This window comes from Canis lupus, chromosome 6, assembly GCF_048164855.1.
Source record: "Canis lupus baileyi chromosome 6, mCanLup2.hap1, whole genome shotgun sequence".
Lineage (NCBI taxonomy): Eukaryota > Metazoa > Chordata > Mammalia > Carnivora > Canidae > Canis > Canis lupus.
In genome coordinates this window covers 40,195,467-40,221,489 of record NC_132843.1, presented here as the reverse complement: position 1 = coordinate 40,221,489, position 26,023 = coordinate 40,195,467, and the positions used below count along the sequence as shown (strand labels likewise).

Below are 26,023 nucleotides of genomic sequence, written 5' to 3'. Positions count from 1 at the left end.
CCGGATCTCTGTGGATAGCACTAACTGGGCTCTCTTGCTGGAAGTCCTCAAGAAGCACTGACCAAGCCTTTGCATGTAGCCCAAGTACTCTGCTGCCTTGTCCTCATCCCTACCACAAGCTGAGCAAACCAAAAATGATGGCCCAAACCACACAAACATATTCACACAGTGGGTGTGTGACCAGCAGAATGATTCAGAGTGGGCATGTGGGAGGGATGGGTCGAGGGAAGGAAGGGTGCTCGGTGACACCAGCCTGGTTCAACCTGCCAGCTCTTCCTTGGTGGCACACGCCCTTGTCTTGGGAAGGTGAGTCACAGGTCTGACCTTGTGTCTGGGATCACCATGTGCACTGTGGCTTGGGAAAATGCAGCTTCCACATATGCACCAGGACTATGCCGTCTTGAGGGGCTGGTTTGGCTCCAGGGGCAGAGTTACAGTCATGGCAGGTGGGAGAAGGGAGTTTCCTACAGCCAAACCGACCTCGGTCTTGCTGTCCTGTCCTGCGCTGCAGGATCTGCTTGCACAGGCAGCTGCTGAGCTGTGAGCAAGTTGGTTCCTGCTGAGCATGACATAAGGAATGTCCATGACACTTCAGAGGTGCCAAGTGCCCTCACACACCTCTAGGTGGGAATAATGGAAGAAGGCCACACCCAAAACTGGGAATACTTGCGAAAGAAAGCAAGTCTGAGTTACATCATAATTAGTAAACTGGGAGATACCCAGGAAAATCTTCGAGGTCAGCTTTGAGGGTACGTGTCAGCTGCAAGAGATGGCTTTGTGTGCATCTTGGTAGATAGCAGGCGGCTCTGGTGCCCCACTCGCTGCCTATGTCCTGAAGGGCACCTGGTCTCGATGCGGGGCCTGAAGGAGAGGTCTTCTACTCTGGGAAGAACCTGGCCAGAGGACCTTGCAACCATTTCCTTACTGTTTATTCTCATCACTCTTCCTGGTCAGAGCCCAGCTCACCCCACAAGGCTGCCTGGGGCCCCCTCTACTCCAGTTCCCTTCCTTCTCTGCCCCTCTGCCCCTCTGTCCTGGCTTCCTCCAAGGGTGGCCGCCTGAATCCCAAACAAGTCTTTTGCCTGAATGCGGGCCCTTCGGATGGAGCAGGCGCACAACGAAACGCATGCTTCTCTTCACAGTAGAAGGATGTGTTGTGATTCAGAGACCCCTCTGCAGGTGAACTCAGGAAGGAGCAAGGCGCATGAAAAATGTATACTGCCAGATGTCATCTAGACAGTGTGAAATGTCATTTAACCAAGTGATTCTCAACGGGAAGGGGAGTGGCTGTAGGAGTTCCAAGGGATGGCGCTGCTCGCCCTCTACTGGTGGCCATAGCATGGCTGCAAGGAGGAGTCATTTGATTCCTAGGTTAACAAATGATTGTAGCAGACAAAGGAAAGCTCAACAGTGCTGTAATGAGGAACTTGTCCCGAGGCACAGGAGCGAGAGTCCAAGTACAGAGACAAATACCTAGGTACGAAGTATGCCAGGTGCGTCCACGAGCATCCACCATCTGCAGTGGGAGCGTTGCTCACAAAGCGCTTCTGTTTGCCCTGTGGTGCCATGAGAGCAGGTCACCTTGTCCTGATAACCATGCTTCAAGTTTAATTCTGCCATATACTAAATCTCTAGCACTTTCCTTCTTGTGGCAGCAAGGATTCCAGCATTAAAACATTGGGATTGGGGGATCCCTGGGTGGCGCAGAGGTTTAGCGCCTGCCTTTGGCCCAGGGCGCGATCCTGGAGACCCGGGATCGAATCCCACGTCAGGCTCCCGGTGCATGGAGCCTGCTTCTCCCTCTGCCTGTGTTTCTGCCTCTCTCTCTCTCTCTCTGTGACTATCATAAATAAAATAAAAAAAAAATTAAAAAAAAAAAAAAAACATTGGGATTGGGACACCTGGGTGGCTCAGGGCCTGATCCCAGATTCCCGGGATTGAGTCCTGCATTGGGCTTCTTGCATGGAGCCTGCTTCTCCTCACTCTGCCTGTGTCTCTGCCTCTTTGTCTCTCATGGATAAATAAATCTTAAAAAAAAATAATAAAACATTGGGATTTCTTTCCACTCTTGATGTTAATGGTGGCTGTCAATAATGACCATCACAACCGTTTACTGATTGCTTCTGTGTCAGACACTGTGCAGGGTCCCCTGGTGTGTGTGGTGTCATTCTCACTGAGGTAGGTGGTGGTGGTCTCACATAACAGTTGGAACAGGTGAGGTTGACAAGAACTCTCACCCGGGCCCAACAGCTGCCAGTGGGCCATGCGAACCTGCCAATCTGCCAGGCTGTGGCCTCCACTCTGTACTGCTGCTATACTCTGCTGCTGACAGAGCCACGCCATGTCTGATGACCCTTGGAATCATCAGACACTGATTAAGCACCTGCTGTGTGCCTGGCGCTGTGCGATGCTGGAGGTGGCTTGCCCTTCGTCCACTAGTTGTTACAGTCTGGAAAAGGGAAGCCAGCTCACTAATTTCAGTTTGCTGTGGCAAGGGCCGGCCAGGACCACTGTGCAATTTCAAGCAGGGGAGTGACATGATCACCTTTGTGTTTTAGGACCATAATGTTGGCAGCCAGATGGAAGCTGGATTGGAGAAGAGCCAGGAGACGAGTTCTGTCTGAGTAACCCGGGTAAGTAATGATGGAGGGAGGCCTGGATCACGGAGGTGAGAGGATGCACATGAACACCCCGAGGAGGTAGGAGCTACTGAAGACCTAGAGGTCAGAGCAGGATGATTAAAGACAGTCTTGATACTTCTGACCTGCGGAGGATAAGCAGCAGTGATGTCGTTCACCAGGACAGAGAGCGATGGGCAGAAGAGTGGTTTCCCAGGAAGCTGACTCTGGGGTGCCTTGGAGCTGCCTGAAGATACTGAGTGAGAGACCTGGGACTGACGGCTCAGAGACCGCCAGGCAGCAGCGGGGAACCTTGGACGGGGAGGAGGCCTTTCCATATGAAGGTGCATGCAGGAGAGCGCAAGGCCAAGATGAGAGGCTTGGGATCCACCCTGGAGGGCAGCCTGAGGGAGGCTACTAGGTGGGCCAGAGGGCAACCCGAGAGGCTCTCCAGGGGGGAGGGACAGTATCAGACACCACGGAGAGGGCCAGCAGCATGAGAGCCAAGGAAAGGCTCTGTTTTTGTATGAATTTGGTGCCTTTCATCTGAGCAGTGTCTGCGGTGGGGGCAGAGGGCAGCAGAAGCTCACCCGAGGTGGGTTGCAGAATATATTGGAGGTGAGGAGGGAGAGAGGTGGTGTGCACCGGTCTCCAGGGGCTCCGAAGAGGGGCCCATGAGGACCACATGGGAATGAGGGGTCTGAGGAGGCTGCTGGCAAAGCCCTCAACCACGTGGCAGAGGAGGTGGCCGCTATAGTGGGTCCCAAGAGATTGGGGGAATGAGCTTGACCTTGGCCAGCAATGGGGACCCTTGTCTTCTAGGTCCAAGGAGAAGGAGGAAGGGATGGGGCAGACGGGTATGTTTCTGGGCAGCACCCGGATTGTTCATTAAATCTAAGTAGAGGGATGCCTGGGTGGCTCAGTGGTTGAGAGTCTGCCTTTGGCTCAGGTCTTGATCCCAGGTCCTGGGTCCTTGCATGGAGCCTGCTTCTCCCTCTGCCTGGGTCTCTGCCTCTCCCTGTCTCTCATGAATAAGTAAATAGAATCTTTATTTTTTTTTAAGATTATTTACTTATTTATTCATAGAGACAGAGACACAGGCAGAGGGAGAAGCAGGCTCCATGCAGAGAGCCTGACGTGGGACTTGATCCAGGGTCTCCAGGATCACGCCCTAGGCTGCAGGCGGAGCTAAACCGCTGCGCCACCGGAGCTGCCCTAAATAGAATCTTTAAAAAAAAAAATCTGAGCAGAGTAAGAGCCAGAAGTCAGGGGGACAGAAGTTAGGAGCAGCCACGGAGAAGGGAGAATGAGCTGATGGAGTACGCCAGGGGTCCTGAGTGAGATCGGACTTGAGTTTGTGGTGGTGCTGCAAGCTGGCTGTCGGGTCTTTCACCTGGCAGCGCAAATCTAGAAGGGGAGAGCTTCCACGGTTGGGAGGATGAGGTGTGCTGGAGTCCTTGGACTTGCAGCCTTGAGAGGCTGAGCTGTTGAGTGAGGGTCAGAGGACCCTCCTCCCGGTGGCCAGCCTGACCTTGGAGACCTGGAAGGGGGAGCCTGGGCCAGATCTGCAGTGCCCTGGGCAGGCGCAGCAATGAACACATTGCCTTTCTGAGGAGGAGGCTGAGTGCTACTGAGAAGCATGAAGAGTCCTGGCCTCTCCCAGCTGGGGCAGGGCCGCCCTTGTTTGCAGACTTGATTTTTGTCAGAGCGCCTCTTTTATGAGCCTATCAAGGACAATAAATAGACGATTAAATCAAGAACAGAAGTACTGGGGTGCCTGGGTGGCTCAGTCGGTTGGGCATTTGCCTTCAGCTCAGGGCATGATCTCAAGAGTCCTGGGATCAAGTTCCACATGGGGCTCCCTGCTCAGCAGGCAGTCTGCTTCTCCCTCGGCACCCCCTCCTCCACCAGAGTGTGTGCACATGCACTTTCACCCTCCTTCAAATAAATAAGTAATCTTAAAAAAAAAAAAAAAAAAAAACCAGGTCCGTCCAAGTGGCTCAGTGGTTTAGCACTGCCTTCGCCCAGGGCGTGATCCTGGAGACCCAGAATCGAGTCCCACGTCAGGCTCCCTGCATGGAGCCTGCTTCTCCCTCTGCCTGTGTCTCTGCCTCTTTCTCTCTGTGTCTCTCATGAATAAATAAATAAAATCTTTAAGAATATGGGCAGCCCGGGGGGCTAAGCGGTTTAACGCCGCCTTCAGCCCAGGGCGTGATCCTGGAGGCCTGAGATCGAGTCCCACATCAGGCTCCCTGCATGGAGCCTCCTTCTCCCTCTGCCTGTGCCTCAGCCTCTCTGTGTGTGTGTCTTTCATGAATGAATAGGTAAAATCTTAAAAAAAAAAAAAAACCAACTTTAAAAATAAATAAATAATAAATAAAAAGAATCAGTACTAATGAAAAGCACAACCAATTATTTCTTTCAGCCTCATAGTCACTGATTTGAGCTGATATCATTTGCTTACCTACCTTTCATTCATCTGTTCCAGAAACGGTTATCAAGTACCAACCATTGCCAGACACTGTTGTAAGCCTGCAAAACCTACTTGGGCTTCCCTTGCCATGGGGGCTGATGAGTGCTATGAAGGACAATGAGGAGGTAGGCAGGTAGATGTGGACATGAGACTAGACGGTCTATTTAAAGAAGACCTCTCTGAGGACAGGACATGTGAGCAGAGGCCTGAAAACAGTGAGGAAATCTGTCATGTAAGTATCTGGGGAAGAACATTCCAGAGAAAGCGTGAAGTGCAAAGGCACTGAGGCCAGAGTACACTTGGTATATTCAGGAGCAGCAAGGCCAGTGTCTCAAGTGGAGTGAGCCAAGGAAAAGTGGTAGGAATGGGATCAGTGAGCAGGGGAGGTGTAAGCAGGAAATACGGAGCCTTTAGAGCAGTAAAGGCTTGGCTTCTATCTGCACAAAATGCCAGGCATTGCAGGGTTTTGAGCAAAGGAGTGGTTTGAACTGACTTAAGGTGTAAAGGATCCCCCCTCCCCCAACCCTTGGGCTGCTGAGAAAGGAGAGAAGGAGGACAGAGAGAACCATGGAGCTCTGGCTCTGTCTATGCAAGAGGTGACAGGAGCCCTGGCAGCGGAGGTGGTAAGTGGCCTAATTTGGGACAGATTACCTTCCCACACAAGCATGATCTTTAGTGTGGTTGATCCCAAGCAAATGTTTATTTTATTTCATTTCATTTATTTTCTTTAGTAGCTCTACATCCAACATGGGGCTCAAACTCACGACCCCAAGATCAGGAGTCTCACACTCTTCCAATTGAGATGGCCAGGCATCCCAGAGCAAACGTTTAAAGCAAGGTTGATGTTTCGACCTTTGAATTCTCATCTGAGCTTTGTACACATGGCCCACCCATAAGAGAACGCTCAGGGAGCGCTTGCACCCTCGAAGATCAGGACCTAGTGTGGTCAGGGGTGGGGATTGGCTGTAGCGTCTGGGCAGTCACATGGAGAGATCTCTTTCTGGCAGTGATAAAATGGGTAAGGGACATTTGGTGGCTTGGTGAGCCAGGCTTCCCCCCAAGGCCCCGGGCTGCCCCTGGCTGCCCCACCTGGCTGCCCCTGCCTTCAGAGCCCCTGCTCGGGTCTCATCCCTCCTCTTTGTCCCCACCACTTGGCTGGGCTGACCTGCAGGCTTGCTTGCTTTCTTTAGTATGTGTGCTTCCTACCCTCACTCAGGGACACCACCAACTCTGTGCTTTCTTTGAAAGGGTATATATGGGGCAGCCTGGGTGGCTCGGCAGTTTAGCACTGCCTTCAGCCCAGGGTGTGATCCTAGAGTCCCAAGATCAAGTACCACATCAGGCTCCCTGCATGGAGCCTGCTTCTCTCTCTGCCTGTGTCTGTGCCCCTCTCTCTCTGTGTCTCTCATGAATAAATAAATAAAATCTTAAAAAAAAAAGGGGAGGGTATATATGTGAGGAATCGGATTTTGAGAGAGGTGGGGGTAAGGGGAGAGGAAGAGAGAAAGGAGGTATTTTTAAAAATTTGGCATGGAAAGATAAACACTTTAGTCATCTTCCAGGCTCAACCAAATTCGATTCTGAAGTGCTTAAGAACAAAGCTTTGCAATCAGCTGTATTCAAGGCAGCACAGGGGCCACTGTCACAAAGCACTGGGCTGAGTCCTGCAACTCCTTTCGGGGCGGGGCCTGCCACCCTGGCCCCTCTGTCATGGCTCGGCTCTGAGCAGCACCCAGAGGCAGCTTCCCCAAAGGAAGGGTCAGTCTCATCATTCCCTTCAACCCTATGGAATCCTGTTTGGTCGCTTCTTTGGAAAGATTCCATGAGAGGGATCCAACCATAACCACAGGAAGAAGGGGGACTGCCCCTGCCCTGGGACCCAGAGAGGGAGCAGAGGCAGATAATCCAGCCTGGCAGCTTGCTCAGGCTGGGGCTGGGGCTCTGGGCTGGGCCAGGAGAGTGAGTAGATCTGGGAAACTTTCCTGGAGGGCGAGCGGGTGGAGCTTCAGGAGGAGCCTTTGGAGAAAGGGCTGAGTGTTCTGGCGGCCTCCTCCCAGGCTAGGACCCACTCCATGCACACCCTCTCACCAAGGCAGGGAGCACCTCCTCTCAGCTTTGGCACCAGTTCCCTGGGCAAACTCAGAGCTCAAAAGAGGGGATTTGGTTCACAGAGGCCACAATACTCAAAAGCAGCAGAGAAAGGCCTGCGAGTGTCCTGGACCCAGGCCGACTCCCTCTCTGGGCCAGTTGCTGCAAGCTCGGAGGGAAGACAGGCCCAGCAAAAGTCCAGATCATTTGGATACCTGAAATCCTGAGGCTGACCACCCCAGAGCTCTGGGGTTTAGGAGGCGGGAGACTACAAAATCCAGGAGACACAGGCTGGCTCCTTTGATCTCCCAGGGACGTGTCCCTGCGGATCCCCAAGTGCCAAACTCCCCCTTGGATGTCTTCCCAGGGTCGGTGGAGGAGACACAGGCAAGGGAGGTGGGGTTTTGTCAAGGCAGCCTGATGGAAACTCACTGGCAGTAGCCCAGTGCCCTCTGTAATCCTGGCAGGCTGGGGGGCCCTCGTGGGACTGGGGGTAGTGGGCAGAGGGAGGCCGGAGACTGTTGAGTCTCTCTTTCTTTGACAGCTAACATTTTCCAGAGCTAGCGCCCGCAGGAGAAAGGAAATCAGAGCTTCCCACCTCACACATCTTTTTCCCATTTTGTTCGTGCTGCCCAGGGAAAGCCATTAGGGCTAGGTCAGTCTGGGGCCTCCCCCACCGCCCATCTCTCCAGCTGGCTACAAGGAGGGGCAGGGATGGGGGGGTCATTGGGAGGACAAGGCCCTAGCCTGCTAAGGGGCCAGACTCTGAACTCTTGCACCCCCTCTTCATTCCCTGCCCTCTCAGGATGGGAGTTGGGGGCGGGGGCCCGGCATCTGGTTGCTGGGGCCCTCCCTCACTTTGCCCCTGCACCTCTGCTTCTGTCTCCGGGGAGTCTGGCCTGCTGGCCCTAAGAAAGGCTGGCTTGCTTGGCCTGAGTCTGCAGCAAGAAGCGCCTTGGGGTTGGGGACTCTGACCTCCTCCCTGGAGCCAGGCAGGGGGTGGCACATGGCTGGGTACTCTGGTCTGGAAGTGTGATGCACTGGGAGCATCGAGGAGCCTAGAAGGGGAGTCCTCCCCAAGCTGACTGACCTCCTCCTTGAGGCCAAGCCATCAGCCTGTCATCCTGCCCCTGCTCCCAGGGACAGTGAGTCCACTGCCCTCTTTCGAGCTCTATCCATTACCGCACCCCCCCCACCCCCCCACCCCCCCCCCCCACCCCCGTCTTGTCTCTGGGACCTTGCCTGGCTCCCTCCCTCTCACTCCTTCTTCAATCCTGGAGTTGGCTTCTCTGGCCCAGGGCCACTCTCTGCAGTTCAGGTCAGAGAAGGAGCATATCCCCCAGCCAGTCTGCAGCCCTGCTGATTTCTTTCTTCTGCCAGAAAGTCCAGGTCATCTCAATGGGGAGAGGGATTCCCTGGAACCCCAAAGCTCCTCCAATTTCCCACCCTCAGAGAGCAGGAGAGGAGGCATCTGGGAGATGGCCTGAACTCCCCAGAACAAGTCTGGGGCCAGGCTGCAAGCTGCTCATCTTTTCCAGGCCAGGCCACTGTCCCCAGGTACCTGGCAAACCCAGGTGTTCAGCCCACCAAACTTGTCATGGCCCAGGCCTTCCCCGCCCTGCCCTGGGCTGCCAGGGGTTAAGGGACTGGTACAGGGCAAGGGGTGGGAGTGGCAGAGGGGTCTGGCCCTAGTCTCTGACTCATAAAAGCCAAGAGGAGTTTAACTGCAGGTCACAGGGCTGCCTGACTTCTCCATCCAGCAGTGCAGCCAGGAGGGGGTGGGGGTCGTTCAGGAGGGGAAATGGGGGCCACAGCTGGCCAGGCTCAGGCCCAGGCCCATCCAGCTTCAGATGCTGGCAGCTACCATCAACAGTGCCGGCGATATTGGTTCCCCACTTCACCCTTGGAGGTTCCCTCAAAAGCAGGAAGACTCCAGAGTAAGGGGAGTGGGACGTTGGTGCCTGTCAGTGCAGCAGGCTAGAAACATGGGCAGTGGCCTGGATGGGGAAAGAGGTGATGCCCTCTGCCAGACCAGCAGGAAGCACTAGTCTGGGTGCTGCCACAAAAGCACAGTGACCGAGAAGCAAGCATCCCAGGGTCAGAGAGCAAGAAGAGTGTGACGGCTGCCCTCACCTCCGCGCTGCCCCCTGCAGAGGCCAGCAGAGGCCAGCAGAGCCAGGGGCCTCTCTCAGGGGACAGGACTCGGTCTGGACACGTCCTCAGCCAGTGCATCCTCACCTCCTCCCGCTCGCCTTCCCAGCTCAGTGCGCCCAGCCCAGCCCTGAGAACAGCGTTGGCAGCTGGGAACCAGGTAGCAGAGCCAAAAACAACAGAGGAGCTGCTTGGCCGCCTGGGTGCCACTCAGACCCTCGCCTGCTCTGTGATTTCCCCTGGAGAGGGCAGCCCTCCTCCCACCTGAGGCTCTGACCCTGCTCAGTTCAGCAGGGCTAGGGGCTGGCCCTGGAGGTCACCTCCAGGCCCTCCTTTCCAGGACAGCCCCCAGCCCTTTCTTTACATCACTAGGGCTTCTCTGTCCGCACCTTCCCTGGCTTGAACGGACAGGAGTTGCCTGCTTTCCAGATGTCTGACCCAGTCTACCAGCTGGCTGGAAGCCCTGTTCCCTGCTGTAACAGCAATCTGTGGGGAGAATCCGAGCCAGGCCTTACCAGATCTGAAAAGGGCTAGATCCCTGAACCCAGGCAGACAGACAAAACCGGAACATTCCCCTCTGTACTGAGGGTCAGACCAGGAGGCAGGATGCTTGAGTTCACGCTGCGCCACACTGAATGCTGAGGGCTTGGGGGCCAGGGGACACCACTGTCTGGGCCCAGCCACTCCTAGCTCCTTTATTCTACACTCGCCCCCCCACCCCAAAAGTTCTGCCCACGCTGCTGCCCCTCCGCTGAGTGGCAGAGACCCCGTGTCCAGCCTCGCCTGGGTTTAATTTCTACAAGACTCCCAGCCAACACACTCTGTGACACAGCGGATACAATAACACTGCTCGGGGTGAGGCTCTTCTCCAAGTGCTGACCTTGGCCAGAGAATCTTCTTGGTCCCAGGTTGGGGAGCGGGGAGGGGTTCGCGATTCTCCCACCCTTTCCTTTTTTTTTTTTTTTAAGATTTTATTTATTTATTCATGAGACACACAGAGAGAGAGAGAGAGACAGACAGACAGACACAGGCAGAGGGAGAAGCAGGCTCCATGCAGGAAGCCTGACATGGGACTCGATCCTGGGTCTCCAGGATCATACCCTGGGCTGAAGGTGCACTAAACCACTGAGCTACTGGGACTGCCTGTCTCCCACCCTTTCCATCCCCAGCTGGGCTGGTGGTCCCTCCTGCCCCATCCTCAAGAGAGAGTGGAGAGGGCTAGAGACAGCTTCTCCTCCCAAGCCCCTGACTCCTCCGTCACACACACACATCTATACCCACTCACGCTCAGGCTTCTCCACTCAGCCAGAAGTGTGCCCACCCCCCATTCCTTCCACGGCAAAACCAGCCACCTTCCTCTTAGCCACAAGGCCATGGGAACAAAGCCCTAGAATGTTCCTTGCTGAGCTCTCAGGCCTGTTTCCTCCCCACCCCACTCCACCCCCATTCTGCTGATACTCCCCCAGCTTTTCTTACCAACTTTACACCGCTCCCCAGTATCCAAATTCCTGGGGGAGCCCCCAGTAGGGGTCTGACCAACATTCCTAGAAAGGGAGAATGGGTGCTCTCCGCCTCCCCCCGCCCCCCCAGCAGATCTGCAACAGGTTTGGTCCTAATGAAAAGGCCGGCGACACTCAGGAAATTAAAGCCAGTTGTTTGTGACTGAGTGACAGACAGGGGCTAAGCCCCTCCCTGCTGCCTGGCTCTGGGCCTGGTCCCTGCCCCTGGGCTCCCCCACCTCCTCAGTTAGCCCCCTTTCCCATCCCCCAATCCTCTGTTCCACCCATAGTATCCCCCAGCCCTCTGCATGTTCCCTAAGCCACCCCCACTTGCCGACCAGATGCTCCTGTGGGCTGAGACCCCAGCCCAGCTTCCTGGCACCCTGCTCCAGACCCTTTCCCCACCTCCTCCAGCCAGGGTTGGGGTGCAGAGGCTGGAGCTCAGGCCCAGAGCTGCCAAACCACAAACACTCACATCTGGAAAAAATTCCCCTCCCAGTCTGACTTCCCTTTGTCTTACTTGTGTCTTTCTGGAACTTTTGGCTGCCAGGCCAGTGGGGGGGAGTGAGGAAGTGAAGGGGGGGAGTGGGCGCAGGCCTCCCTGCCCCCACTCCAGGGAGCCCCCCTTCCAGCTGCCCCAGGATCCTGAGCCAGACCACATCCCCCCCTCTGCTCCCGTAGGGCTGGCCTCCTGATGAGTTCTCTTGGTGAGGTTCTGACATCCTGAGTTGCCAGGCTCATGGGGGACAGGGCCTGCACCAGCCTTCTCTTCTGCAGCAGGAAAGATGCCTCCTGAGCCTGGTACTGGACTCTTCCAGCTAGGGGCTCAAGAGGGCTGGAGTGGAGAGGAGGTCGAGAGAGTGACTAGAATGGAAAGGGGGGCAGGAGGGGTGTCAGGTGTCGGGTTCCTGCCAGCTTCCCTCCCCCAAGCCTCTCCTCATCCCTTTGGCTGGGAGCCTGATTCACAGTCAGAACCTAATTCCTCTCTCTTTACCTACAGCAGCAAGAGCCAGCTGGTGGGGGGAGGATGACAGGCGGCTGGCTGCAAGGCTGGGTCTGAAGCACTGCCCCCCCAGGGGCTGCCCCTTCCCTCCACCACCTCTACTTCTGTCTGTCCTTCCTCAAAGAGCTCCCCGACCCCTTGCTTCCAGAAGCCCAGGCCTCCCCCACTGGCTAAGTCCTCCCACACAAACCCTGGACCCTAAAGCCAGGCTGAAGGGTCTCTTCTTCAAACCCGACCCTTGATCGCTCCCCCTGCGGGACCCATGAAGTCCCTTCTATCATAGAACCCCCACACCTCCTGCTCCAAGGCACCCTCGCTGCTTTACTGTTTCTATACATCCATTATTCAGAGATTTCCCTCCTTGCAGCACAGTGGCTCCAGCCCTCTCCGGTCTTTGGAGAAGCCTCAAGCCCCTCTGCTTTGGCTCTGTTTCCTCTGACTCCTCCCCAGCCAAGGCCCCCAACTCTCAGACCGGTCCAGGGCTCTAACGGAAAGGGTTCAGGATCTCAGCAAGCCTGTCCTCTGCTCCACCCACGGCCACGCTGGCAGGGAGGGGCCGGCGCAGGGACCAGATGTGGGGTGTTTCCTGCTTGCCTCCCCTCGCAAGGAGCTGGGAGCACAGTCCCGGAGGGTGGCGGCGGGGGGTGTGCAGCGCCGGCAGCGGGGCCACGTGCGCGCCTTCACCGAGGGCAGCTGGGCCGCAGCATCCCCAGCAGCCTCCCGGAGCGCCGCGGGCCCGTCCGCCCCCACCCATCTGCGCTCTGCGGCTTCGGACCTCCCGGCCGCTCTCTGGGGCTCCCCGCTTGCTTCCGTCAGTTTCTGGCAACCAGCCCTCCCAAAACGGGGCTCGGGGTGGGGAGCTGGGCCCTGCACCCTCCTTTGAGCTCCTGAGCAGCCGCAGGCGGGAGGTGACACCTGAGACCCCGCTCCACCCCTCCCCGGAGCACCCGGTCTCCCTCCAACTGGGGTGGCCACGCGGCGCGCGGGGGCTCCAAGCCTCCATCCCCACCCCCGCCGCCTGCTGCGATCCCCTGGGGGTTGGGGAGCCCGGAGACAGAGAAAGAGCCTTAATTAAGAGCTCGTGTCAAGTGATTGGCTGTGACCTCTGCCCTCCCCAGCCTCGAGCCCGGGGCTCCTGCTTAACCCTTCGATGCCCGTCCAACTCAATAAGATGAAGGAGTCTCCTGAGCCAGTCTCAGAGTCCCCGACCCTGCCGCAGCCCTGAGCCCCTTGGAGGTCCGCGGGAGCTGGTGCGGCACCCCCTCCCACCCCAGGCCGCTCCAGCAGGAGGCGCCATTAGACTATTCGAGTGTCTGGCGCAACCGCTCCTGGCCTCGCCCGCGGCTCTCTCAGCTCCCTGCGGTCACCCTAGACCCAGGTCAGGCTCGGTGGAGCCCAGCACCGCTCGGCTCGGAGTGGGGATCGCCCGCCGGTGGTGTCACTAGGTGTCTGGCGCCAAGGACTCGATTGCCGCGAGTCAGGAGTCAGGTCCGGGAGGCCCGGGGACCTGGTGAGCCGTGACCCTGGCGACGAGAGACCCGTGGATCTGCACCCCGACCCGGCGCCCCTTCCTCTTGGTGGAGAGCCCAATCCGAGCGCTCGCCCCGAGCCAGCTGCCTTGGCCCCTGGCCAGCCCCCGGACCCGCCGAAGGCGACCAGATCCGGAGCCCGGGCTCAGGGCCCCCCAGGTGGGGTGGGGGGCGGGGCGGGAGGCGGGGCCACCTCTCTCTCTCCCTCTTTCCCTCCCTCTCTCCCTCTCTCCGGCAGGGGCGGGCCGTACGGGGTATAAAAGCTGCCGGCGCGGAGCCCAAGCCAGCTCTGGGGTTGCCCTGGGTGGGACGAGTCCTGTCCTGAGTCTCACCACCAAGCAAAGGCCACCGCAGCAGCCCTTTTGACTAGAAGACTCAGCCTCCGGTGATCCAACCAAAGCATCTAAAGGGACCGCCACCGCACCTCTACCATGCCCAACTTCTCTGGCAACTGGAAGATTATCCGATCAGAAAACTTCGAGGATTTGCTCAAAGTGCTGGGTAAGGAGATGGTGGAGCTTGCAGGAGCGGAGGTGGGTGTGAGAAAGAAAGGACAGTGGGGGTCAAGGCACGGGAGGTTGGGTATCTGCATCCCCAACAAAAGGGGCCATTCTCCTGGGTCAGGGGGGCCTTAGGGCCAGGAGGTTTAGATCCTTTCTCTGGCGGGGTGCCCCAGAGGCCAGCTCCTGTAGTGACCAGCCTGTGAATCAAATGGAAACCAGAACACGAGGTCAGTATTCCTCCGGGGTGGGGCCAGGGAGCTCTCCACAGGTCAGAGGCTGCAAACTCTGCACCCAGGCTGGGAGCTTGGGTCCCTACTCAGCCGAGCCCCTCGGACCTGGTCCAGCCCCTCTGCCCCCACTCTGCTACTAGTAGCCCAGTCCCCGGGGCAGGTTCCTTCTCCCTCTGTGCCGGGCTCCACCTGCCAGGTGACTGGCCACCCCAGCTCCCACGGTTGCCCCTTCCCTCCCACTTCAGCACTTTCCACTCTGTGCCCCCACTCTCCATCTGTGACACAAATATTTTCCTACAGCGGGCAGTTCCAGCGTCCTAAATCATTCTGGATAATTATCACTTTCTTAGATTTCAACAAATGGCTTCGTGTGAAACCCCAACCCCCCATTTCCGAAAATGCCAGTTCTCTTCTCCCTCCCTCCCTGAAGCTGCAGCCCTGCTGGGTGTATTGGTTAAAAGTGGGGGAAGCTAAGTCTACTCTGCCTTTCCCAACTCCTGTGTGCCCGCTGGTGTGTGGGGAGAGGCTCTGGGAAGAGAGGGAGGTTGCTTAAGGACCTCAGCAATTGGGAAGCCCCCCGGGAGCTGAGCAGCCAGAGGGTAAGCATGCCCTGGATCTCTGGGGCTGAACACGGTGACCCCCTCCTTAGGTAGGGGGAGATGGAGGTCACAGCCCATGCAGGGCAGGGTGTAGGAGTAAGTCCAGACCCGGGAAGGGTCTGGAATGCTGTGTTTCCATCATTCCTTGCCATTAATTCTTGCGTCTAAACCACCATACGTCTTCAAACCCTGTCTGTCTTTCCCGCTCTGCCTTTGCTGCAATTAAAAAACAAAAACAAAACAAAACAAAGCAAAAAACCCAAAAAACCAAACGTGTTCCTTTCCCCATCCCTGGATTCTGGCCCCTCTCCAGTGGATGAAGCAGGAGGTGGCTGGGCACACCCGAAGGCCCAGCTGCAGAATAAGAGCCAAAGCCTGGCCCTGTTGTCTGTCTGTCTTTGGCCTGTTTGTCCTCCCTGCGGGGTCTCTCAGAGCCACGTGCCCTCCTCAGGCCCTGCTGGGGCAGATTGAAAACAGATCCATTAGACAAACAGCCCTGGCTGGAGAGGCCTCTCCGCTGGGCCCAAGCCCCTCCAGCCCAGGCTGGCCCCTGCAGGAAGCTTGGCCCCTCCTTGCCCCCTCTGCCCTTGGTCAAGTATCCCTTTTCTGGAGAGGAATGCTCAGGTGTTGGGTGATAACTGTCTCACCCACTGTGCTAGGCAGAGTGTGTGAGCAGGTTCTGCTCCTGTAGCAGGAAGGGTGAATGTTAGATGGTGAGGTGACTTCCAGGTGAGGATGGGATGAGATGTGTCTCCTCTGCCAAGGCCACTGGATCTGGGAATCCTGGTCACTTCTCCCTGGACCCATGAGATCAACAGCCAAGAAGGGGGCTCCCGGGGCTCCAGGGGGAGACCTCTGCTCTCCCGCTCTCTACTTTCTGGAACAAAGTGGGTCTGCTTTAGTGCTAAGGGAAAAGAGGATTTGTTTCTCTAGGAACCAGGTCTGGAGGAGGGCCAGGAAGCCCAGGTTGCCTGATCTACCCCTGCTTGGCCCTCTTGTTCCCACCCATTGCCTCTCTGAAGCTCTCTGCTGGTTCAGTGTGGGGGCACAGGCAGGTGAAGTGGGGTGGTGATGCTCAGACCTGGCCCCGGCCAGCAAGGCCTACCTGGTGGCTTGTTGTCTCACTCTCCTGGCTTCCCCACCCTTCTTAATGACAGGGGAGCCAAAGAGAAGGGGTCCAGTTTGGGGAAGGACACGGTGGATAGGCTCGGGAGACTCTGAGTCCACAGAGAAGGCCTGACCGCCCCCAGGTCAAGGTGATCCTAGAGTAGGGAACACATAGGGGCAGGGGGAGGGCAGGGTCCCCGTCTGTCCCTTGAGGGGAGATGGGCACAGGATCCCACCTAGAGGCCGGGCCAGCAAGGGTCTGATGCAGGCAACTTGGTCTGAGCCTCAGCGCTGGCTTTTTCTTCGGTTTCCTTTTCTCAGTAAAAAATAAGGACAGCAATAAGGACAGGTGTGCCAAGAAAAAAAAAAAAAAAAGGACAGGTGTGCCTAGCGCTGTGTGTGCTGGGTCCCACACATGCCTCCCATTTGCCCAGGGTCACCTGGCCTAAAAGGGAGACTCAGCCAGGTGGATATTGGGGTCCAGTGGATCTACTGTGGAGCCTCTGGCTTCCTTGGGCTAGGCTGCTCTATAAAGGGGGAGAGCTGCCCCAGCTGGTCACTGCTGAGGGTCTCTGCTCCCCACTGCGGAGAGGGACAGGGATTGGGCAAAAGAATACCAGCCTAGCACTAGGAAGGGGAAGTGCCCAAGGCAGAGAGGAAGTGGCCTCTACTTCCAGGACTAGAGTGGTAATGCCTGGCTGGGGAGGGTCTGGCCTGTACTTGGGCAGGGGTGAATCATCACGGAGGGTCGCAAGCAAGGTGGACAGAGGGCCCCAAGGGAGGTGAACAGGGCCAAGGTGAGGATGCCTGCTGGGTGAGGGGAATAGGGAGAGTCTGCCCCTGAGAATGCCGAGAGTGAAGAGCTAGACCTTGGGGTCAGGGCTGCTAGTCAGCGGGGTAGGCCTACAGGGTGCTGCCGCCCTGCCCTGGACTGAACCGTGGGGACGAGTGAGGCATGGGCCCGGGGCATCTCTGAAAGCCAGCCTCCCCCCTCTCTGTGCAGGGGTGAACGTGATGCTGAGGAAAATCGCTGTGGCCGCGGCTTCCAAGCCAGCAGTGGAGATCAAACAAGAGGGAGACACATTTTACATCAAGACCTCCACCACGGTGCGGACCACGGAGGTCAACTTCAAGGTCGGGGAAGAGTTTGAGGAGCAGACTGTGGACGGCAGACCCTGTAAGGTGAGTGCTGGGGCGTTGTGGTGTCCATTACCCAGCCTCCCAATCTCCCAAAGGCCATTTTCCAGTCTTCTCCAGGATTCGTGGCTCCGCTCCCAGGGGATGAAGTCCCTCTGGCTGCATCGTCCTCGCTGCGAGCCCCACTCACTTGGCCTCTGTCTTGCAGAGCCTGGTGAAGTGGGAGAGCGAGAACAAAATGGTCTGCGAGCAGAGGCTTTTGAAGGGAGACGGCCCCAAGACCTCCTGGACCAGGGAGCTGACCAACGACGGGGAGCTGGTCCTGGTAAGACCTGCCTCCTGCCAGCCCAGCACCAGCCTCGGTGGGGGGCGGTTCTGAGACACTCTAGGGCATAGGAGGTGCAAGACAAGCTGTACTGGGCACCCCCCAGCTCCTGGGGGGTGGGGGGCTGCTGGGGCAAGACTGTCCCTGTCCCTCACGGTGCTACTCTGTGACTGTGATGTGGTCCTCTGTGTGGAAAAAAGCATGCGCCCCGAGAGGCCCAGAAGTTCCCTGGGTGACCCTCCCGGCTCGGGGAGGAGGCTGGAGCACAAACCGTCGGGGCTCCATTGCCATCCTCCCTCCCAGGACACCAGGGCATCTGGGGACCAGCTCCCACCTGTTGGTCCTGATTCTAGAAGTAGGTTTGGTCTCCCAAGCCGCAGGAGCATGGGCCTTCCAGGTTCACAATGACTTCTGGCTTCTGTCCCTCTAGACCATGACAGCTGATGATATCGTGTGCACCAGGGTCTACGTCCGAGAGTGAGCAGCTGGCTGTGGGTCCAGGAGCTGCCAGAGCCGGCCCCCAGCCCCCCCAGCCGCCCCCCTCAACTTGCCCTGTCTCACTGCTCCCCCTCCCCCCTCCCCCACCCCCCGCTGCCCCTCCCCTTTCCTCCTAGGCTAGCTCTCCCCTCCCCCTGCTCACTTCTGGGGATGCTGGGATGCCTCCAGCAGGGTTCTGCTTTTTAGGGCCCCTACTCACACCCTCCCCCAACAAAGAGGGATGGATGGCAAGAGCCCACATCACCCGTTCCAGAATCACTCCCCCTCCCTAGCCAGCAGTCCCAAACCTGCCCAAAGCACAGCCTCTCTTTCTGCACAGTGACCTGAGGGCCCCAGTGGGAAAGATGATCCTCTGGCTTCCACCCCTTGTCCCTGTAGCCTACACAGTGTAGAATATTTATTGGTTAATTTTATTAAAATGTTTTAAAAAAATACAACCTGTCTCTGGTTCATTGGGAAGGGGACAGATAAAGTCACGAGTGCCACTTTGCTTCTGAAGTGTGGTGTGAGAAACAAGTGTGTCAGCAGCAGGGGGAGTGGGGCCACAATGAGGGGGGGCCTTCCCTCATCCCCCGGCTCCTCCTGCAGCCTCCTGCACCGCCCTGGCTTCCAGGCTTGCCCTGGACCTCTCAGCAGGGACACTGGGTACTGAGGAGCCGACTCCCACCTTCTCCCACACTCTCCACTGATTGTTCCTTCAGTCCTCCACCTCCCATCTGTGGGAGACCCCAGGTCTGGCCTTGGCCTCCCACGCGGTTCCAGATGAGCTCACCAACGCCCACAGGCTGGCCTCGCTCCCACCCAGGTCTCCTGATGAGACCGTCGTCCTGCCTGCCCTCTGGTTCTGAGCTATCAGCCTTGAGACCTACACAGCCCTCCTGCCGGCTCCCACCCACCTTCCCATGCCTCCTCATTTGGGTCAAGGCTCCACTGCACGGTGCCTTCCAAGTTCTATCACCATCTCCCCATCAAGTGCCTGCCCTCCTTCCGCAGGCCGAGGCCCTCGACTGGACCATCTCATGGCTCACCTAGTTTCACGCAGCAAGCAGTACCTTCTAGCTGGCCTGCCTGGCCTGCTTTTCCATCATCATGGCTTCATGGGGTGAAGTGAGCACAAGTGTTAGAAAAAGGGAGGTTCTGGGATGCCTGGGTGGCTCAGCGGTTGAGCACCTTTGGCCCAGGGTGTGATCCTGGGGTCCCAGGATCAATTCTTGCATAGGGCTCCCTGCATGGAGCCTGCTTCTCTCTCTGCCTATGTCTCTGCCTCTCTCTCTCTGTTTCTCATGAATAAATAAATATGTTTTAAAAACAAAAAAAGAAGAGAGGTTCTGTCCTACTTCTACCACTTGCTCCATCCATGATCTCTGAGCCTTCGTTCTGTAACCTAAAGGCTTGTGCTGGGAAGCTTCAGTTGGGGGCCAGCCAAATCCAGGCAGTTGCCAAGTGCTTCTCCTGCCCCTATCCTGCTCATTCAACTCTGTCAAATAGAATGTTTCCCTACATCATGGAAAGTTGACTTCAGATGCTGCAAGCTTGGGACCTCTGAGTGGCTTAGTGGTTGGGTGTCTGCCTTCAGCTCAGGACATGATCCTGGAGTCCTGGGATTGAATCCCGCATGGAGGTCCCTGCATGGAGCCTGCTTCTCCCTCGCCTGTGTCCCTGCCTCTCTCTCATGAATAAGTAAATAAAGTTGAAAAAAAAAAAGGACATAGCACTTAGCAATAGTAAGCCCCCACAAAGTGAAGGTCCCACCTCTCTGACCCACCCCTCCAAAATGCGAGGACTGAGGTTGTCCTTCAAAACACAAACTGGGGCAGCCCGGGTGGCTCAGCGGTTTAGCGCCACCTTCAGCCCAGGGCCTGATCCTGGAGTCCCACGTCGGGCTCCCTGCATGGAGCCTCCTTCTCCCTCTGCCTGTGTCTCTGCCTCTCTCTCTCTCTATGTCTCTCATGAATAAATAAATAAAATCTTAAAAAAATATAAGAAAGTCCAGGAGGGCAGGGACTGGGCTTTACCCATCAGACTGGGGGCTCCTGGAGGGTAAGGACTGGGTCTCCCCCATCAGACTGGAGGCTCCCAGCAGGTGGGGACTGGGCCTCCTTGAAGGCAATGGCAGTGTGTCTCCCCTGAGCTTGGGACTCCCCGAGGGTCAGGCCCTTCCCCTGGCTCTGCTTCCCCTGTGCTCCCCCACCCTCCAGACTGAGATGACAGGGAAGTTAAGTCCCAGACTCGGGAGATGGGATCAGGGAGGGGCCACCTCACCCATCTAGTCCAGCCTGGCCCAACCCGTGAGAAAGTCCCTCCAGCCTCCCCTCCCATCCCCAAGGCCCTCTTCCTCCTCTTCCGTTACCTGGGCCTTCATTACTCAGCAGTGCTTTTAGGAGAAAGTGCACAGGGGCCCCCAACGCCCCCCTACTTGCATCCCCAAAATTCTGTGGGCAGAACCTTCTCTACAAGTCAGGCTTCTCAGAGTTCAACCACGGAGGGGGCAGTGGAGGGACCTGGGCCACCCAGCCTCCCTTGCTCCTGCGACCAGGGCAGGAGGGCCGGAGAAGGAAGGAGGGCAGGGGCCAGGGAGGGGGCATGTGTGACTCTCCCCGGGTTGGGTGGCTGCCACGCCACAGCAAGGGCACAGAGCCTGCACCAACATCTCAGGGAAACTGAGGTGCACACACTTGGCAAGGGACAGGAACATGGGGCTGAGAAGGCCTAGCAACGTCAAAACCAAGAGATTCAGGGCATGGCCAGACCAATGAGGACAAAGTCTGAAGGGACCCCAAGGCCCGGGTGCCACAGAGGCCCCCAGAACCCAATGGCAGCTCCATGGCTGTGTGTGACAAGAAGAGCCAAGCCTCCCGAACCCACAGGGGAGCTAGGCAGAGTGGGGCCAGACACGGAACCCTGAACCCCAGAGGGTGCCTAGGAGAGGGAGAGGCTGGGAGGAGCCCATTGGAGGAGACATAGGGGTCAGGGAGGAGGGGGAATCCGGCGGCGGGGAGGGGAGCCAACTGAGGGCCAGTGGTGGAGGGGGCCCAGGGGAGTCCGGGGGAGGGGGTGCTGGTCAGGCCCTCTGACCCCGTCCTGACAAAGGGCCGCCTGGGGACTGCCACAGGAGCAAGATGGATGGGGCTGGGGCGGCCAGGCCCTTTGTGGCGGGGAGATGAAAGGGAACAGCCTTTGAGGAGATTCTCCAGCCCACCCCCTCCACCCCGGCTGCCCCCCACTCCTGCCCGTTGGCTCCCTGCCCCTCCCCCCACCTCAGGAGCCTCGAGTATTGTGGGAGAGAGGGGGTGGGGGGAGTCGGAAACAGGGCGGGAGGAGCTGCGTCCAACCAGGTATTTCCCCTGGCTGGGCCCGCATACCTGAGAGATGGGGGGCAGGCCGCTGGATGGGGTGGCGGGGGCGCTGGGTCCATACACAACTCGAATGGGCGAATGAGCATAAGAAGCAGGGTCTGTGCCCGTGCCAGTGAGGCCCCGGAGGAGCTGGGGGAGACTGTGGATCCAGCGGGGACCAGGGGTGTCTGGGCGGGCCCTCCCGCCACTACCACAGGCCTGCTGCCCTCCTGACCTCTCGGCTTCTTCCTGTCCCTGTCCCCCTTGGCGCTGCCAGTCGAGAAACCAGTTCTGTGCCTGTCCTGGATAAGGATCTCTAGCTGGGCGCTTCCCAGGCAGCGGCAGGAACCTGGCAGGCTGACTGGCACCGCCGCCCCAGCCAGGGCGCAGGGGTCTCTCCGCTTCTCGTCTCTGCCACGGGCCAGGGCCAGGGCCGCCCTCCCTCCCTCGCCCTCGCCCTCGAGGAAGAGATCTCCTCCAGTAGCCTTGTAGGGGGCAGGGGGCCTCTGTTGCCTTCCCCCCTGAGTGTCCCAGAGGCTGGGTCCCTCTCCTGCCCCTTCTGCCCCCTCTGCCCCCTCCCCCCAGGCTCCCCACAGGGTCCTGACACCGGCTCCCTACACTAGGGTCAGCCCCCACCCAGCCACTGGCATGGAGGGGGGCAGGGGAGACAGGGTTGACCATACTTAACCCTAGTCCATGCTCTTCTCCTGAACCATCACTCAACTCCCCTGACATTCTGGTCCCTTTCTCATCCCCCTACTGGAACTGGAAGGGACTTTCAAAGGTCATCTCCATTCTTCTGCCTCTCATCACATGTCTGCCTAACCTCTGTCCCTGCCCAGCACCCCAGAAACCACAGACCACTCCTAGAGCCGCTGCCCGCCCCCTGCCCGCCCTCCGCAAGTTTGGCCAGCCTCTCCCAACTGCCAGATGAGCAACTCTGGCAGCCTTCAGGGAGACCTGGGGGCGTCTGGAGGCGAGGGGCACTCAGGTCTCAGCTCCTACCCCCACCCCTGGAGGTGAACAGGTGTGTCAAGCCAGGCTGGGATTCAAGCTGGTGACTCAAGCGCGCAACTGAGCCGCCGACAGCTGTGCTTGTCCTCAGCAATGAGCCCTCCCTTCCACCGCCACCCAAGATGGAATCTTAGAAGCTGGGAATTCTAGAAGCCAGGAATAGAGTCCCAGAAGGAAGGGCCCTCAGGGATCATGCCTCTCCTTTGTCTGAGAGGAAACTGAGGATCAGAAAGGGGTGTGGCTTGCTTAGGGGGTCACTCAGGCAGCAGGGAAATGGTCGCTTGAAAGGCTGTGGCTTAGGCCCAGTAAAACCCTCGTGGTCCCAGCACCTATCAGCTGGGCCCCTCACACCTCTTGCTCTCCAGCAAGGGGAGTGGGTTCACTGGTGTGGAGAGGACTCTTCCCTGTCTCCTGCCCTGGAGCCCTGGAGCGAGGCAGGCAGGTGCCCCTCGCTGGGCCTCTTTCCTCTTCTGGGCCGCAGATTATGAGGCCGGGACAGGTGCCGGGGGCCCTTCAGTCTCAGGTGGGGGATTAGAAGCTAAGGTTTCAGCAGGAGACTGAAGGCAAGGGTATCCCTGGCTCAGCCCAGAGCTGCAGGGGGTGGGAGAGCCCTGCTCCCCTGGCTCAGCAGGGGCAGGCAGGACTCCCAAGCCCCTTCTACCTCTGCCCAGCCAGGGATGTGTGGGAGCATCGGGAGGCCAGGGTGCCGCATCATCCCCCAGCCGGGTGACACACAGGGAAAGGTGGTATCACTGTTTTCAGGGGAGCCTACAAAGGGAGGAGCCAGGCCAGGCCTTTCGCAGCAGCAGCAGCTTGTGTCCCCCTGACAAACATTTTCAAAGCCCGGACTCCGTGCAGACATGGAGCAAATATTCTCTGACCCCTGAGAGGTGCCAAGCGTGTCATTTCAACTCCCCCCTCCGCAGTTCCAGAGTCAGGTGGGCCCTGGGAGGTCGCTGTGCAAGATGGGGTCCTCTCCTGCCACCCTGCCCAGACTGCCTGGGGCTCAGCTCCCACCTCTCCTCTAGGCCCTGCAGAGGCTAAACTTTGCAGACAAGCTTTCCTGTAATTGTCCTTCTGTCATCACAGCTCTTGACACAGAAACCAGACAAGGGGCTGTGGAAAGGCATAGGCAGAAAGGTGAGGTCGCCTTTCCAGGACCCTGTCTGTGGGCGAGACCATGGGGACACAACCCAGTTAAGTCCAGAGACTCGCCAGAAAGAGATTTGCCCTCCCCCAGCCTGCTCTGACTCACTCCTGCCCTTTGTCCCCAGCCTTCCAGGGAAGTCCCTCCTAAAGCTAACCTAAGTGCCTCCTGCTGTAGCATCAACTCCTCTGGGGATGGAACCCAGGGGACAGGCTCTGGTCTCAGGGGGCCTCAGGAACCAGGCTGCGGAGTGGGTAGGCACACTTGGGTGGAGATGCTGCTGCTGCCTCCCTCACCTTCCCTCCCTCGTTCTCCACCCAACACCCGGCCTTCCCCTCTCCTCAGCCCCCCACTCAAGCTCTTGGCTGGGAGCCAGCATTGTTCCCTCCCGGCTCCCACTCCCCTCCTCCTTCCCTCCCTGCCATCCAGAGGCAGCAGGCCCTGGGCATCCCCACCCCCCCCCACACACACACACCAGGTCCCTGCTTGCCCAGAGGGAGAGATGTGGGAGCAGAACTTCGGTTCCAGGTTCTGCTTCCTCATCAAGCTCCACCAACAGAGAAGGCTGGGAGCTTGGGTTACTTGGGGCCCCTGATTATTTTTAATGCCACCAGCTCACAAGATAAATATACCTCCCCTCCCCCAGCTGCGCCAAGGACTCCCTCCTTCCTCACCATTCCCCCAGGCTCCTCAGACCCTAGGGGCCTTTCCTTCTTGTCACATGCTGTCCTGCTGGGTCCCTTCTTGTCTCTCTGGATTCCCAGCAGGGAGACAACTTGGCCCCCAAATCCCATGGATGAGTTGGGGAGATGTGCTGGCGCTACCCTGTACCTTCTTGAGAACTGGCACTCTGCAAAGGACTTCCAGGGGAGCCTGCCCCTGGGAGGAGAGGCTGGGGCAGGCCTCCCAGAGCCCTGGGAGGAGGCGCTGGACAGAAGGCACTCCTGCAGGTTGGTCTGTCTCCTTGGCACCAGGTGGAGCCTTGGGGCCCCACTCCTCCTTGGCCAGGGGCAGGGCTTGGTGGAGGGGTGGGGAGAGGGCTGGTGGAGCCCACCTCTGCCTCCTCTCTTATCCCACTCCACTCCCGCTGGTTGGTCCCACAAGACAAGCAAGTTCTGCCTGCAATTCACTTCTAGGCCTCTTGCTTTGATCCAAAGAACATTCTGGCAATAGTTCAGTGCAGGGACTGCAGCTCTGAGAGAGGGCAGAAGAGGGAGACTGGGATTGGGATGGATTGTTGTTGGTTCCTTGATTGTTGGAGTCCCCGGGCTGAGAAAGCCACCCAGGTCCTGAGGACAGATCCTGTGAGCCAGCCTGCAGCAGGTAGCTGGTCTGTGCAGCAGATACCTGCCACCACACAGGAGCAAATCTTGTGATGGTCGCCTCTGTTGGGCTGGTCCCACAGCTTCTGCCTCACAGGCCTGATCGTTCCCTGGATCCACAGAAGAAAAGTCTGGGCCATTTTCCCAAGAGCCCCCAGATGCCCAAGATGACCTCGTCTTCTGTAATTATTTTCAAATACTTCAGGCAGTCTATCAATTAAGAATTATACTGGGGGGCAGCCTGGGTGGCTCAGCGGTTTAGTGCTGCCTTCGGCCCGGGGCGTGATCCTGGAGTCCCGGGATCGAGTCCCACATTGGGCTCCCTGCATGGAGCCTGCTTCTCCCTCTGCCTGTGTCTCTGCCTCTCTTTGTCTCTGTGTCTCTCATGAATAAATAAATAAAATCTTTTAAAAAATTATATTGGGGCACCTGGGGGGGTTCAGTGGGGGAAGCGTCTGCCTTCATTTGGCTCAGGTCATGATCCCAGGGTCCTGGGATCCAGTCCCACATTGGGCTCCCTGCTCAGTGTGGAGCCTGCTCCTCCCTCTCCCTCTGCTGCTCCCCCTGCTTGGGCTCTTTCTCTGTGTGTCAAATAAATAATTATTTTTCAAAGATTTTATTTATTTATTCATGAGAGACACAGAGAGAGCGAGAGAGGCAGAGACACAGGCAGAGGGAGAAACAGGCTCTGCAGGAAGCCTGATGTGGAACTTGATCCATCTCCGGGATCAGGCCCTGGGCTGAAGGCAGCACTAAAACGCTGACCACCCAGGCTGCCCAAATAAATAAAATAAAAAAAAAAAAAGACATACATGGCACAACTTGACCCCTGCTTCTCCCTCCTTCCCCCCAGAGGGAGCCATTGTCCTCTCCTTCAGTTTTGTTTTGGTTTTTAAAAGATTTTATTCATTTATTTATGAGACACACACATACACAGACACACAGAGAGAGAGACAGAGAGAGAGAGAGGCAGAGACACAGGCAGAAGGAGAAGCAGGCTCTACGCTGGGAGCCCAATGTGGGACTCGATCCAGGGACTCCAGGGCCCTGGAGCCGAAAGCAGGTGCCAAACTGCTGAGCCACCCCGGGATTCCCCTCTCCTTCAGTTTTACCATCCACTTGCTTTCCAGAAATACTTCTACATACACACATCTGTCCAGATGACACATGGTTTTGCAGTGTTTTGAAGCCCCTTGCTTTTCCAGAATGAGAACAGCATGATGCTCCTGAGGTTCATGCACATGGATGTGATTCCACAGTTCTATCAAATGAACACACCTCACAACCAGAAAACATTTAAAACGTGACAGCACCCCAACTACTTGGAGCCCTGGGACCTCTTCAGCCCTGCTGAAGTTTAGCCTCTGTAGGGCCTAGACAAGAGGCTGGAGCTGAGCCCCAGGCAGTCCAGGGAGGGTGGCAGGAAAGGACCCCTCCTGCAGGGC

At 57.7% G+C, this 26,023-nt stretch overlaps 1 protein-coding gene and 1 long non-coding RNA gene across 2 annotated transcripts; one reads left to right on the top strand and one right to left on the bottom strand.

Moving 5' to 3' along the window:
• Positions 1-13,614: 13,614 nt before the first annotated feature.
• CRABP2 (cellular retinoic acid binding protein 2) lies at positions 13,615-18,197 on the top strand. Its single transcript, XM_072830019.1, has 4 exons — positions 13,615-13,862; positions 16,804-16,982; positions 17,146-17,262; positions 17,693-18,197. The coding sequence occupies exons 1-4, from the start codon at positions 13,793-13,795 to the stop codon at positions 17,741-17,743; spliced, it is 417 nt and encodes a 138-aa protein (XP_072686120.1). The 5' UTR covers positions 13,615-13,792; the 3' UTR covers positions 17,744-18,197.
• Positions 14,365-17,268, bottom strand: LOC140635399 (uncharacterized). The gene is made up of 4 exons (XR_012032735.1): positions 17,014-17,268; positions 16,037-16,111; positions 15,341-15,570; positions 14,365-15,147 (listed from the first exon to the last, which is right to left on the bottom strand). It is a non-coding gene; the product is annotated as an uncharacterized lncRNA (long non-coding RNA).
• Positions 18,198-26,023: the final 7,826 nt, after the last annotated feature.

Coding starts and splice junctions, on each gene's coding strand:
- CRABP2 (XM_072830019.1), top strand. CDS start 13,793: ATGCCCAACTTCTCTGGCAACTGGAAGATTATCCGATCAGAAAACTTC. Junction 16,983..17,145: donor TGGACGGCAGACCCTGTAAG/GTGAGTGCTGGG, acceptor TCTGTCTTGCAG/AGCCTGGTGAAGTGGGAGAG. Junction 17,263..17,692: donor ACGACGGGGAGCTGGTCCTG/GTAAGACCTGCC, acceptor CTGTCCCTCTAG/ACCATGACAGCTGATGATAT.